This window comes from Gasterosteus aculeatus, chromosome 1 (assembly GCF_964276395.1).
Source record: "Gasterosteus aculeatus chromosome 1, fGasAcu3.hap1.1, whole genome shotgun sequence".
NCBI lineage: Eukaryota > Metazoa > Chordata > Actinopteri > Perciformes > Gasterosteidae > Gasterosteus > Gasterosteus aculeatus.
This window is the reverse complement of record NC_135688.1, coordinates 4236971-4251022: the sequence shown is the minus strand read 5'-3', so window position 1 is coordinate 4251022 and position 14052 is coordinate 4236971. Positions and strand designations below refer to the sequence as shown.

General features: G+C 46.8%; 1 protein-coding gene across 15 annotated transcripts in view; it reads left to right on the top strand.

The window, feature by feature from the left end:
• Nucleotides 1-2826: 2826 nt before the first annotated feature.
• fli1 (Fli-1 proto-oncogene, ETS transcription factor) overlaps nt 2827-14052 on the top strand; it is a 30817-nt gene continuing 19591 nt past the window's right edge. For 2 of the 15 annotated variants that reach the window (XM_078108369.1, XM_078108366.1), the window contains exons 1-2: nt 3814-4124; nt 6529-6613. In XM_078108369.1, the coding sequence (XP_077964495.1) occupies nt 6575-6613 (39 nt within the window). In that variant the 5' untranslated portion in view covers nt 3814-4124; nt 6529-6574. Of the gene's footprint in view, nt 2991-3813; nt 4125-4549; nt 4827-6528; nt 6641-9836; nt 10825-10856; nt 10992-14052 lie in introns of those variants that run through there. The other 13 variants (XM_078108385.1, XM_040176358.2, XM_078108346.1 and 10 more) reach the window with 12 other exon arrangements.

Below are 14052 nucleotides of genomic sequence, written 5' to 3'. Positions count from 1 at the left end.
GCGACTTTAGAAATGTGTGGTTTCTTTAAGTTAAACGGAGTTAACGGACCAAGCGTTCCGCATCTGTCAACTCAAAAGGTTTTCAACTTACTGGGAACAGACACCCTGCCGCTGTCCCGCGCGTTCCACAGCTCAACTCTGCCCTCTATCTCTGGCTCTCCGCAATGCAGGCGCAGTTCAACTTCTACCAACTTTCTTTTTTTTAAAGCGGTAGCGTGACACAAGTGAAACCTAAATGCCTGCTTGGTTTTGGATTAAAAACCCAAACCTGAAATTTTTAAAGTTGTATTTTTCTCTTTTTTGTATCAGCTCCTGTCACTTTGCCAAATTGAAACAAAAAATCACCCAAACCCCATTTGGTTGAGGTCTTCTGTCAGAGCCACCTAGCGGCTTCTGTGGGCCTCGCCGGGCGTCTCCAGCGGCCCGCGGCCACGTGTTAACACTTTGCTCCCCAAATACCCACGACGACAGCGGCGCTCTGTCTCTTTAAGGGCCGCCGTGGAATGCTGTGGGTTTCGCCTAGGCGTTTGGTGTAGTGCCCTCACCCACACATAAACACCCCCCCCCCCCCACACCAAAAAAAAAAAAGTGGCCGTGACTCACTGTCCCTCTCGCTCCCTCCCAGATGACTCCCTCCTCGCGGCGTCCCCGCGGCCTGCAGGACGCTTCGCTGCAGGACGCTTCGCTGCAGGCCGCGTCGTATGTTTCCAGTTTCGCGTGTTTGTTTGTGCCACAGGTGAAACAGGGAGGGTGCTGCTGTGGTATTTGACCTCAGCAACCCCCCCCCACGCAAAGGCGACCCGGAATAGGAAGCCAACAACACAGCGCAGATGTTTGTAAACAGCATGTTGTCTTTGCACCGATCGCGGGTATGGTGATCTTAACACAAGCACATTTCCTCCTTCATACTGTTAGTTAGCACTTTAACACTGAGTTACCGACGCCGATCAGCAGCACAGACAAGCGACTCGGGGGCCCCGCGAAGTCCTCAAAGAGCCGCTCCTAGCTTGAGCCACAGAGCCCTCCAGTGGTGACAGTTGGCAGCAAGCCTTCCCCATGAATAGGATCAATAGGCGAGCTCCCACTTATTAGATCCAGATTTGACCGTCTGACGGCACAGATGAATGATTTTTGTAGTCTGGTGAGCAGCCCACATCGAGTTCAGCCTGTCAGACATGTCTGGGGGGGCGTGGGGGAGGAAAAAGAGAGAGACCCGGGCCTCAAAAGCCTTGAGAATGCGGGACGGGGGTAAACCTTAAACCTGAGAGCTCAGCTCGGGCCCGCAGCCTCCCAGGGAACAACACTTTTCTTATAGAGCTGGCGGGCCAGACCCAAATGAGAGGTGACAGCATATTCATTTCACTCAGTGTTTTTCTTTAAGGGCTTTTTAAAATGCTGCTGAATGATGAGCGGTCAGTGGATTTATAGTTGGGGGGATGATTTAGCCTCTCTAAATGGCACTGCTTTCCCTCTGCTCTCGCTTGCCTTGCTTATTTCCACAGGAACAGTCATTTCGAGAGGCTTTATTTCAGCCTCATGTTCTTCATGTAGAGATGACTGCCCCCCCCCCCCACGTAAAGGCAGCACCTTGTCTCCCCATGCGCAGTCTGCGCCCAGAGGCAGGGTGTGCCCACACTTAGAGCTGAATTGACATAAGATAAGTGGTGGAGGAAATCCACGTATACACCCTGAGAAAAAGAGGAATTCTCACACGCTGCAAATGCCCTCCAAATACGCTCTCCACCAGAACGTATTGTACCTTCATGATAACACGCATCTCGTCTCGACACCGCCATGCCCCTCCACAACCCCCCCTCCCACACACCCACACACACTCTCCGGTGGCGAGAAATCCCAAAGACTGAGGGGATGAGGTCACACAGTGGACGCATCAGCGGTTGCCTCTGGGCCTGATGAGTGGCAACACATCAGGAGGCATTCGGAGGTCGTTCATTTATAGGGATGCTATTACCGTCATAAATGCTGGCCCCGTAAAACGAATGCCTTGCTTTAATTTAATACTTCCCCCTGCTAATTATCGCCGCGCGCACACACACACACACACACACACACACACATAAGCGGGCGGCTGTCTGCGCCCTGCGTGAGCCGTTTTTTCGCCCGAACGGATTCTTTGAATTCTGTAGTTGGGTGGTGCCTCGTTAAGTCGGGCAGAGCAGGACCGCTCTCCTGTAATCTGTTGTTCTTGTGTGAAATGTGTGCGTCGAGTTTCCGGTTTCTTGATTAGGCCTTTGTTTTAAATGTTGCGCGTAAAACACAAGACACAAACGTCAAGAGCTTCCTTCTCTCTTGCGCACGAGCCGTCGGTGCGCCCTGCCTTCCCCCGGTGCCGCGCTGCCCGTTTTCCCTCTCCCAGAGGGGCACAGGGCTGCAATTGGACCAAATCTCCATCTCCAGATCATCTCTCCGCGTCCCCTTTGACTAAATAAATAACTCATTACAGTTCACAGTAAGGAGCTTCATTTACTCGAGGCGATGTGATCGCAGATGTCTCCGGGTTGCCCCACGTCGACTCATACACAAGTGTTTTTGGGTGGAATCCCGAGGGAAGGAGCGTTGAAACGAGACTGGCAGTGGAATGCAGGAGGAGAGCTGTCGATGGCAGATTGTTTGGCCTTGCTGCACAGTAGTATTGAGTTTGCTAAAAAAAAAAAAAGGGGGGGGGGGGGATTCTGTCAACAGCGTTAAGGCTTGAGGCCCGTGTGCTAATAAATCACGATGGACAATAGTGAACCCTCTGGCTCACACAAGAGGCGCAACCACCCCCCAAAAGCCGTATTCCACATGTAATGTCAGTGGCAAAAACACGAGGAGCCCTGGATGCCGCAAGAGTTGATGAGACAACCAGACGGAACTTGTGAGGCATTTGCAAATATATTATTCATAAAGGCGGCATTGGAGCGTAAGAACGAGCGTTTCCAGGATGTTCGGACAGTCGCAGAGGATGAATTCAACATCATTGGCAACCGGTAAACAGTTACTTGCAAATATGAACGCGGATGTCATTTTTGTCATTTTTGGTCTTTTCCATATCCTTTCATTCTGAATGTAGATTTACCTTATGAGCTATTGCCATTGTCTTTAATAATGTTTTAAAAGAATACCTCCCCACAATATCTATTTATTTTCCTTGTCTTTTTTTGTGTACTTTATATTTGCTGTTCAAATGTGTTAGAAAACTTCTACTGTATCCTGAGGAAGGCAACGCAGCAGGCGCATGAATGCCATTTCTTAAGCAAAACGGATGGTGGGATTTCCGTCCATTGTTTGGTGCTGGGAACATTGTTATCAATGTTGTTGTTTTTAATCATTGCATTAGGAAGCGCTGCCACAAACAGAAGGTCTAGGCGGAGATGAAAGACGACCTTGTTACCGGACCCCCTAGTAAAAAGAAATTAAAAAAACAACAACTCATATTTCGCTTTTTCATTAAGGTTTCTTATAGACTTTTTCCGTCCGAGTATTTAGGGGAAAACATCACACGGTTCAAAATCATCATGCAGCAAATTTGTATTTTTTCATTTTGTATTAATGAGACGCTCGTTGCGATGCGCAGGACTGCGGATTGTTACTGATCACCATGCGTGCTTTGCGTGTGGCTCTCCAATGCAAAGAAAGAAAGAAAGAAAGAAAGGAAACTTCCTCGGTTTCACCTCGGTTGCTCTTGGTGAAAAAGGCGACCTTGATGAGGCTATAAAATGCTACGGTCGAGCGACTTTCCTCACCGTGAATTGCACCACATCCTCTTTTTGACGGTGGTGGGGGAGGGAGGGAGGGGGGGGGGGTGTTCTTGGTCGAAGATGAGGGCAGCAGTGCGAAGGAAATGAAGTTAGTAAAGTGAGTGGGGTCAACTGAGCAGGAAAAGACCAAACCCGCTGCGGAGGAACTGCTGCTGGTTGTAATTCCTACGGGAGGTGTCACCATCCGGGCACCGTGGATGAACGTCAGCACATAAAGACGCCTCTGATATTTATTAAAAGCATTGTGTGCCTTTCGTATCATCGCCGTGGCCGAAGGAAACCGCGGTTCGCTCTGCGGAGAGCTGTGGAAATAAACACAAAACGACGTGTTTTCTGCAAACACCACGTCGGGCTTGATCTTTGGTGAATGACCGTTTCCTTCAGAAGGCTCCGCGTTGTCACGCGCGGGGCCCCCAAAATACACCTGGACACACCTCGTCTGCGGAGGGGAGGGGAGGGGAGGGGGGGGGGGGGGGGTGAGAGGACCGTTTCTTGGGAAGCAGTGACGCGTGTGGTTCTTCTGAAGGTCTGACAGTTGATCCGCGCGCGCGCGCGCTCCGACGCGCGTAAAACGTCGCATCCCAACGGAACCACAAAGACATAAAAACATCTGTTTAAAACAATCAAAACAAAAACAACTGGGGGAAAAAAAAACACAGCAACACAACCAGTTCTATGCTACACATTTACCAGGAGATGGAATAAAGCAGATTTATGACGCTCTCTCTCTCTCTCTCTCTCTCTCTCTCTCTCTCTCTCTCCCTCCCTGTGCTTCCCCCTTATTTCGCGGTTCAGTGGCCTCACGCGGCGGGCAAAGGGGAGGTTTTCTCTCGCTGCTCATTGGTCGCGGCTCCCGCATCGCAGCGAGGTCTCCATTCATACACCCGGGCGCTGCTTTTCAGACACTTTCTTCTCTCTAAATAACTCACTGTCAACATCTTTGGGAGAAGAAAAAAAAAAACGGGCTTCGCCTGCACGGGACTTAATTACGTAGCGTTTGGCGGTGGGGCTGATTCGATCGAAATATTCAGATCCAACGACCGAGAGAAAAAAATAAAACGACAGGTGAGTGAGGGGGGGGGGGGGGTCGCTTTTGTGGAAATAAGTCTTGCTCGGCGACTCTGCAGCGTGGGTGTGCACGCAAGATGGCAACACGTCGTTTCCCACTTTGCTTCGCCGTGCAGTCCGATTCGAGGGTGTTTTTTGGGGGGGGGGGGGGGGGCGAGGCGGATATAGCGGACTAAACCGCGGCGTCCGCCTCGACGCTGTTGGGGTTAATGTTAATATTTATTTGCGCTACACTTTGTTGTTCGAACGATTCGCTTCACTCGTGGCAAAAGAAAAATAGTTTTGCTATCGAGAAAAAAAAATAAAAATAAACTTGTGTCAGCTCACCTCTTCGCTGTCTCTTCTATAAGGGGCTTTAGTCTTTACGAGGAAGACAGAAAGAAAAAAAAAGATAATGGAATGCGCATTCGCTGAATATCGGTTCGCTCTCGTCTGTGATGGATAACAGCGAGGTAAGATGCTTAAAATGTAACACTAGAGGGGTGCCGGCCCACGGGGCTGTCTGGGAGGGAGGTTCACGCCGTTATTCACCAGTCCTCCTGCGCCTAATTGGCTGCAGATGCGGTGTCCTATACGCTCCTTTTTTTTTTTTACCGCGTATAAATTGGATGCATCTGAGGAGCTTTATGAGGCGAGCCCCGCGTTTGCATGCAGGAGCCCAGAGGACAAAAAAAACCCCAATGATATACCGTGCCACGTTTATACGGAAGCCCTCTCTCTTTTTTGCTGTTGATAATTTATCAAAGACCAGGAATTGAAGGAAATACTCGATAAACCGATAAATCGATGAACCCACGAGCTGTTAAACCCCTGGATGTGTTCTAGGGAAGATGTGCCTCTGCCTTCTCTTTTATTTTGTAAAGTTTCAGATGCCACGATCCAATCGGGAAAATGATCAGGTCACAGTGAACGGCGTGAAAGGCCTGAAACTTTAGAGGTCTTGAATAAACGCAGAGGTCAATATTCGTTCATTTGCTTCCTCACACACTCTATATAACTGCCATTCGTGACGGCACATGCCACTGCCTTCCTAATGATTGCACGCGGAGGGAAGGGCTAAAGACTCCGTCCTCTAAGTGCCCTTTCACCCCAGACTTTGTAAGCTGCTCTTATTAAAGCGAAAAGTGTTTCAATATGTGGTAAGCTTCGGGGGGGAGGGGGGGGGGGGGCGATGGGGGTGGGGATGGGGCCCTCTTGTTCTTCTTCTCGCTGGCCTGCTCCTTTTTTTGGGCGACTTGGAGTCGTTCATCCATGGCACCCGGCGGGGTCAGTGGCGCATCGGTTGGCGTTATTACCGGACGGGCCGGGGTAATTAAAAGCCGCGCGCATCTAATGCCCCTGACCACTGTGGAGAGAAATGAGGCCTCTATGACTCAATTGGGGGGGATTATGTGCGCAGTCGGGCGTGCAGGGGGGGGCATTGGGTAAACTCGACTTTCCCTTTATTGCGATGGAAGTGGAGGTTCATAATACCTGCGGTACTTGCCGGATGTTTGCTGTCAGGTGTAAATGTAGTGATGGCAACAAGAAAATAAAGTCGGTAGATTTTTTTTCTCCAGGAAAGAGGAAAGTTCAGCTAAATGTCCTATGACGATTTAAGAATAATACAAATAAGACGACACATAAAGCATCCAAATAATAATAATAATTATAAACAATAATAATAATATTCAAATATTATTTATGATCCCTTTCCCAGAGCCCATTGGACACTGATCACCCTTGGGCCTGTCTGTCAAGTAGACATGTTTCAAACTGTCCCTGACACGTCGTCTTACGTCAAGGTAAGACACCACCGTCTCTTCGATCAGGTAACGTTGAAAGGGACAAACTTGGGGTCCTTTCAATTTATTTTTTTTAATTTTTTTTAATTTAGTTATTCAGGCTGTGATTTTCAACCATATATCGACCTATTTTGATAACTAGTTTAATGTGCAATCTCCCCAATTATTTCCATTGGAAACAATATAATTAACAGATCACAGTGCATTTTAATCCATGAATTATATCTTGTGGAATTATAATGTATGGATGGGTTATTTCCCCCTCTGTTTAAGTGAAATTTAGCTCTGTTGGTCAAGTATATTCGTATAAAAGGCTGCTTTTATGGCTCATTATTATGTTTGACGTCATGTCCCCCACCCACCCCCCCACCCGAACTTTTTCTCTCACTGCCACCGTCTTGAGAACGTAAATAAAGCAAAAAACGCCCATCTGGTTTTCACATTAAACATCCTGCATCGCAACGCAACTGCTTCATATTTAAGGGGCACTGGAACCACGATCACACACACACACACACACACACACACACACACACACACACACACACACACACACACACACACACATATATATATATATTATGAGAGGTCCACATAAAGTCAAGTTCAACGTCCACTTTGCTCACGTACAGTGCGTCAGTTAATTTGGCAGCATTATGTTTGCTGACATCCATCATAATAATCTCCCGAGGGTCACTGCTCGCATTGTGCCTGATTAAAATGAGCCATTGTGCGGCGGCGAGCGATGGTAATATCTTCATAATCAAGGTATTTTTCCAAGGCCGACTTGTTAATGTTTTGAAGACTTATTTGACCATTGGAATAAGGGCTCTTTTCATGGAGCCGGAGCGTTGTGCCGCTGCAGAGAGACTCGGCGTTTCAGCAGCTCGGAACAATTCCCGATCTGTTGTGAGAGAGTTGAATAGCGCGGAATGTTTGAGGAGAAAATATGGTTTCAAATGAGCCTTTCTGCTCCCTAATAAAAGACAGGAGGCCAATGGGCAAGAACAGACAGAGGTGGAGTGACAGCAGCGCGGAAGGAGTTAACGTTCACATCTACAGTAATTGCGTATAGCTTTTTGGATTTGCTGTGGACATGCGGCTTGAATTTATTATTTTTTCTTATTCCAATATTTTTTTTTTTTGTCCCCGACTAAGCGGTAGCGTGCTTTTTTGTATTATCTGCGTGCGAGTACTGCCCTCCCTGGCTCAGTCACACGCAGAGAGATATTGGTCAGTATGTGGCACGCCTCAATACAAAACTCAAAGAAATATTCGTCGTTGGAGCGAATCCTCGGCCCAACATTTGGTTTTGTTTGGTTAAGGCCAGGCGAGACTGGAACCCTCCAATAAAAATAAATCTCAAATTAATTATGGCCTAGAGCGAGAGGCCAGACAGTTCGTGCTTATATGTGCTGCAGACTCCACTTTTTGCCCTGAGTATTTTGACTAGGCCTGTCCTTTAGCCCGAGAGAAGGAATGACCTGAATACAAATATGCTGTCTAAACAACAACGGGCCTCTCAAGCACGACTCTCATATTGAAATGGGACTATTTCTTTTCTTCTTCTGATTGATAACCCTCCTCCGTAAAAACACACTTTCATTCACAACTCAGGACCGATCAAAATGAGGTGCAACCTTAAATGTGTAAACTTGACTATAACAAAAATATATATGTAAACATAAACACATTGTTGGGTCCAATTCCCCACGTTGGCTTGTTTTGATAAAGTGTTGGCCCGCCATGCAGCTGAATCCAATCAAGACTATTAAAAAAAAAAAAAAGTGCCTGATTAAAGCAACTTCTCAAAGGGGGGGTGTTTCCATCTCGACTGATTGTTTTCACTTGTAAAGCCTCTGCGACCAAAAACGACGCCCGACGCTCACTTTCTCCAAGACTGTGACCAAATACCTCAATCTTAGCAGATCTTATGAGCTAAAAAAAAAATCAGGGCCGGGCCTGACAATTGAAAGGCTTGCTGAACGCAAGCTCTGCATAGTGTGCCCCCCTGCCCCCCCATCCCTGGCCCATTGCCCCAGCGGAGAGACAGAGGAGCTACTGGCTCGTGGTGTAAGGGCAGAAATGTCTGGCTGTCTAGTTCCAGCGTCGAGCCAGATGTTCTGTGGTTCGCTGTGTAAACCAACTTGCATCTGTTTATTGGCCTTCAAAAATGTTTGTTGCCGCTGCATTCATTAGGGTGCCGGTAGGTCCTGGACCCCCTGTCTTCTTAATACGCTCCATGACGGGGCCGCCAGGTATTTTGATACGAAGGGCGCAATGTGGTTTGAGGCAAGATGTTGGCGAGATGTCGGTTGATGAGAAAATTCCACCGCGTAAAGGTTTAGTGTCACTTGAAAAGCATGCTGGAAAACTCTTGCTTAACACTGCATTTAAATTATTTACACAACCCAAACTCATCAGGGTGCGATGGATGGATTAATGGAAATCCAAAGACGCAGGAAAAAAAAAACTATAATCTGGTGTTTTAAGAGATATTTGTTACTGGTTATATGGGTATGGTGAATGACTTAAGGTCAAATCTTAAGCACCTCGTTAATTTGCCCCATTTTATCGCTTATCTATTTTTAATACATACGCAGGAATGTATAGAAGAAGAAAAAAATGAACAAAACCAGTCACCGAAGAGTTAAACAAGGTGTCTCCCTTAATTACACGAGTCTGAACTGGCCTCAGGCAGGAGAAGCCTTGACCCTTAGCAGGATCCAGATGTGGCGATCCCAAGGGTGGGGGGGGCGCTCGGCCCCACCAGACCCCCAACTAGAGAGCAGACAGGCCGACCCCGCTGTCAGTCGTTGGCCACTCTCGAGGCAGAACTTGAACACTGCAAAGAAATATCCATCATCACATTGGTTCAATCAGTTAAAAAAAGAAAAAAAAAGATTTCCTTGATACTGGTGGCACAATTGATGATCCAAGATGGTAATAAAATAAATAAATTCCCTGAAAATGTTTCCACGAGTTCATTACCGGTTTCTTTTTTCACCGAACAGCTGCATGTGCCGTGAAGTATACACGTTTCTTGCAGTGACATCGGTCTATTCGCCTTTAGCGCTGACTCCCTGTCTAGCATCTGCACTAAAATTATACTTGAATTGATGAGGGCAATTTCATCGGGCGGACGAAAGGGGGAAGGGGGAAGGGGGGGGGGGGGGGGGGGGGTATACCTATGTGGGGGTGGGGATTAAGGGATTTCTCTTTTGAGCCTCAAGCGAGTTGGGAAGAAGAAGAAGGAAAAAAAAGACATTGAATAACAACAGCAAACACCAATAGGAGTGACACCCGTGGATTTGAGGACCCCTTTCAACTGCGCCCCTTTTCCTTCTTGCATTTCATCCATTCAGTCCTGCGCTGCACCGCAGACGCGCACGTGTACAGCAGACCTCGAGACTGCGGCGCGGTTAAGAGCCGAACGCTTGGGTTTTTATTAATGGTGTCTCAGGGAAACTTCACAGAGAGCTGTAACAAAAACAAAGACGAGGTGTCTTGCCATTATGCGTTCATGGTTTCGATCCGGCGGGGATTTAGAGCTCGCTCCACAGTAAAAGAGAAGCATCTGTCCGCATTCAAAGACAGACTATCGTTTCAGCTGATACCGGCTGATGCGCAGAGGGATGGATGGAGGCATGGATGGCAGTTTGAAGTGTAGGCGTGAACCAAAACATGCAGCTCACATAACTTAAAGAGTGTCCCGCGACATCGAGCCTCATTTCCGAAAACCGCAGTGAAATGTGTGCAGAAATAAGTCACGATTCGGACAAATAGAAAGCTCTTCCACGCCGTCTGTGACATTACTGGGAAATGAAAACACACGAGGCGATTCTACAGCGGGCTACGCGGCAATGGCTGTGCGCAACGCAGGCAGTCATCCTGTAAATATTTCCGAGCAGAAAAACATAACAGCGGAGCGAACACTCAATTGTTTTCCTTGCTTATCTCTCCGGGACAGTATCCTGCTTTTTTTTTTTTTTGAAGGCAGGGCTTTCGGTGACACACAGCTTCCTCCTCAACCTTCTCAACAGTGGTGACTTCACTTCCCAAATTTAGAGGAGAGAAAAAACTCAATCCGGTAAAAAGTGTCTCTTTCTCTCTGCCACATACCGGGGGCTGGAATTAATTCGGGAGCGGGTCATGTTTGGGATGTTGTCGGGGTCCGCTGAAAATTGCGCAAAATGGACGGAACTATTAAGGTAAGGGTGGAGAACGGGGTGTATGAGTGTGTGGGAGACCGCTTTTTCGAAGTTGCGCCTCCTTTTTTTTTAAGCAATGGGTTTGAAATGCCCCTCGGTGTCGGTCTGTGAGCTGCGACCTCCGATCGAACGACGATGAGCGGCTTTCTCCCCTCTGTTTGAAAGCGGTAACCGGATTTCTTTTCTTTTCCCCCTTTATTTCAAAGTAGCTACTCCTATTTGTTCTTCTTCTCCAGTAAGCTGCCTTGTTGTGAGGATGTGTTGCGCTGTGGAATTCAGGGCTAAATCGGAATCACGCTTTGGATTTTTGGGGCCAAGCGCACAATTACGCGCGTCTGGAATAGGCGAGCGAAAGAAGCGGCTGTTTATTTCAGAAGAGCAGAGTGTACTTTCCATAGAGGTGTAAGCAATCGACGAAGTCGACGATTTTGGTCTGGTCTGGGCAGCGAACGGGGGATTGAGCAATGTCCATGACTGGATGTACCGCTGGATACGATGTGCCGAGCTGCGCAACAGCGGTGTGGCGCGTCGCCCGGCTGGGTCCGAAGATCCCGTCGTGTGTGTCAAAAAGTGTGACGATTTTGTATTCACAAAAGAAATACTACTATTTCTCCATGTGTAACTGTTCACAATTGTTACCTTTCTCCCTCCGCCGCACAGAGACTCTTTTTCGAAAGTGTAAGGAACGCTGTCATTTGGTAACTTGATGCGGTAACCGCTCAGTTTGCAACACTTAAAACCCACAAGCTTCACAATGATACCTTGGCTTGCTCCTTATATAGTTGCACAACTATTTTGAAACGGTATGTCGGTAGCGCCGGTCTACATTAACTGTGGCTTCTGGCCCCGGCAGTCAAATTCCAGATGCATTATGACTTCAGCCACCAGATGTTGAGTGGCCAGTCCCCCGTTAGTTCACCCTGCGGCGCGTTTCGTCTGCGTCCACCGGTCAACACGTGTGAGCGCAGGGGAATGTCCGCATTCGCTCTCGTCGTTGCTGAAAAGTAACACGGCGTGTTTTCTTTTAGAAATTCAAAGTATAGCGGCTTTGTGGCGGCTGGGTGTGGTGTGCGTGTAAACCTTGGCAAGACAAAAAAAACGCCAGGCTTCGTATATGGTCACATCAGTTGCGTCATTCAGCCATCACACCGCCGCGATTGTTTTGTTCCGCATCGGGGACGACAGCCACGCTGCAGGGGGACATTGGTGTCTTAGCCTGGATGTTTGCGACGCCGCGGAGGAGCTGCGGCAATCACCGTAATCATAATTGGGTCCTTGGGTGTAAATGACACGCCGCTGTAGCTGCATTCATGCCCGCCAAAGGAAAGGAAGGGCTCTCTAGCCATGAGAGCTTCCTGCTCCGCGCAATCTTTTCCTGACAGGTTTCCTCTTCCTCCTTAAACAAAAGAATGGAATGCCCCCCCCCCCCCCCCCTCCCCCCCACCCTCCTTCACCCTGGGTGTCTCCTGCTTGATTGTGTGTGAACGTCAAACCATCACACGTGTAGTCTGGATGTGGTCCAGTCTGGGCCAGACGCGTCGTGACGCATTCGGAGAGAAGGACTTAGTTGATGTGAACACAACAGAGGTGGCTCCCAGCAGGTGTCACACTAGCACAATGCTAGCGATGGGGGTGAGCAGGTGAACAGTGGAGATATGATTCATTTTATGTTTCCCCCCTTTGTCATGTGGCACTGCGGAAAAGAAATAATGCATGAAAAGTAGAATTCACATTTTATATATATATATATATATATATATATATATATATATATATATATATATATATATATATATATATATATATATATATATATATATATATATATATATATATATATATATATATATGTTCCCATGAATTGTAAAGTATTTGTGCTGGTCCTAGAGATGAATTCATTTGGGATGTTTAAGTGGCAAACTATCATTGTGAGGCAGACAGAAAACTGAAAATGTGCGTGTTCCTCACCGATAGTGGACAGAAAACCCAGGACACTGCTCCGTCATCCGCTCAGCTTCTCCTCAGTGGCGTGATGCTATTTATTTTTAAAACTCTACAATCTTAATAGGCACACACCACTTGCCAATCGTGGTTTAAATTGCACAGGCTGATATGTCACTGTAATTATAACATGCAACAGTCATAATGGCTGAGCGAGCCCTTATCGGGCTATAATGAGACATTCCCTCACTCTTCCACACTTTATCATCCACAGACATAGCTGGTGCTCTACACAGATAGCGAGCTCTCCTGCCAGGCTTTAGATTATGATGGATCCCCCGATGAAATCTAATTCTGGCGAATTGGTTAAACGCTCCGTAGAAGTTCAGCCATTTTAAATCCGCTTAAATGGAAAGTAGTTATTTTTTTGAATTAGTAAAAACCTTTTGGAGGGAAATAGAAGAAGCCGTCTGACCGTCTTTGAAAGACATTCCTGTCAATGAGGATTTTGGACTCGTCCAACTACTCCTCCCTACAGCATTAAAACAGAAGACAGGTGTCCGTTTTCAAGCTGTCAAACTTAGTAAACATTTGTATACTTTGTTCTGTTTAGACTTGGCGGGTCTGTGGCATTACAACAGAGGGCACTGTGGGGCAATTAAAACCCTTTATGATCGCTGAGACCACCAAAACTTCATTCAATGACTTGATGGAAGGCTTCATCTCTCTCTTCCCTTCATTGGAGCAGTTTGTACACTTATCGTCCATATATGGTCCAAATCTTCAAAAATTAGTAAAGCATTTGACTCGTAGCTTTTTGCTAAACGTATACACGTGTCTTGCTAAACTAAAAGGTTTAGTAAAGCTGATGCTTTCTCTTTCATCAACCAAAAGTGTTCTCACTGCCTTGAAAGAAACCTAGTTTCCCAATATTGTTAAAAGTAATACGTGTTGTATTTTCCAATTTTGTATGAAAATGGTGTAATTGAAAGAGCATCACTGCCATGTATAGTCACTGTCATGTTTTTCTGTATGCGATTCCAGAATATACCAAATACACTTTTGAAGTCACCTTCTATTTTTCCTATTGAAAACGTTTGGCTCAAAAAGAGACATTTATTATCCAAACGGAGATGAGGGAAAACGTTCTACTTGCATGACATATCTTAGAATGGAATGATCCTGAATTTATGTGAGATTACTCGGATATTGCTTTCTTTGAAACAACTTTTTACAAAATTCAAAAAGCTGCATTTTGGACATACTGATCAATGAATATCAAGCAGC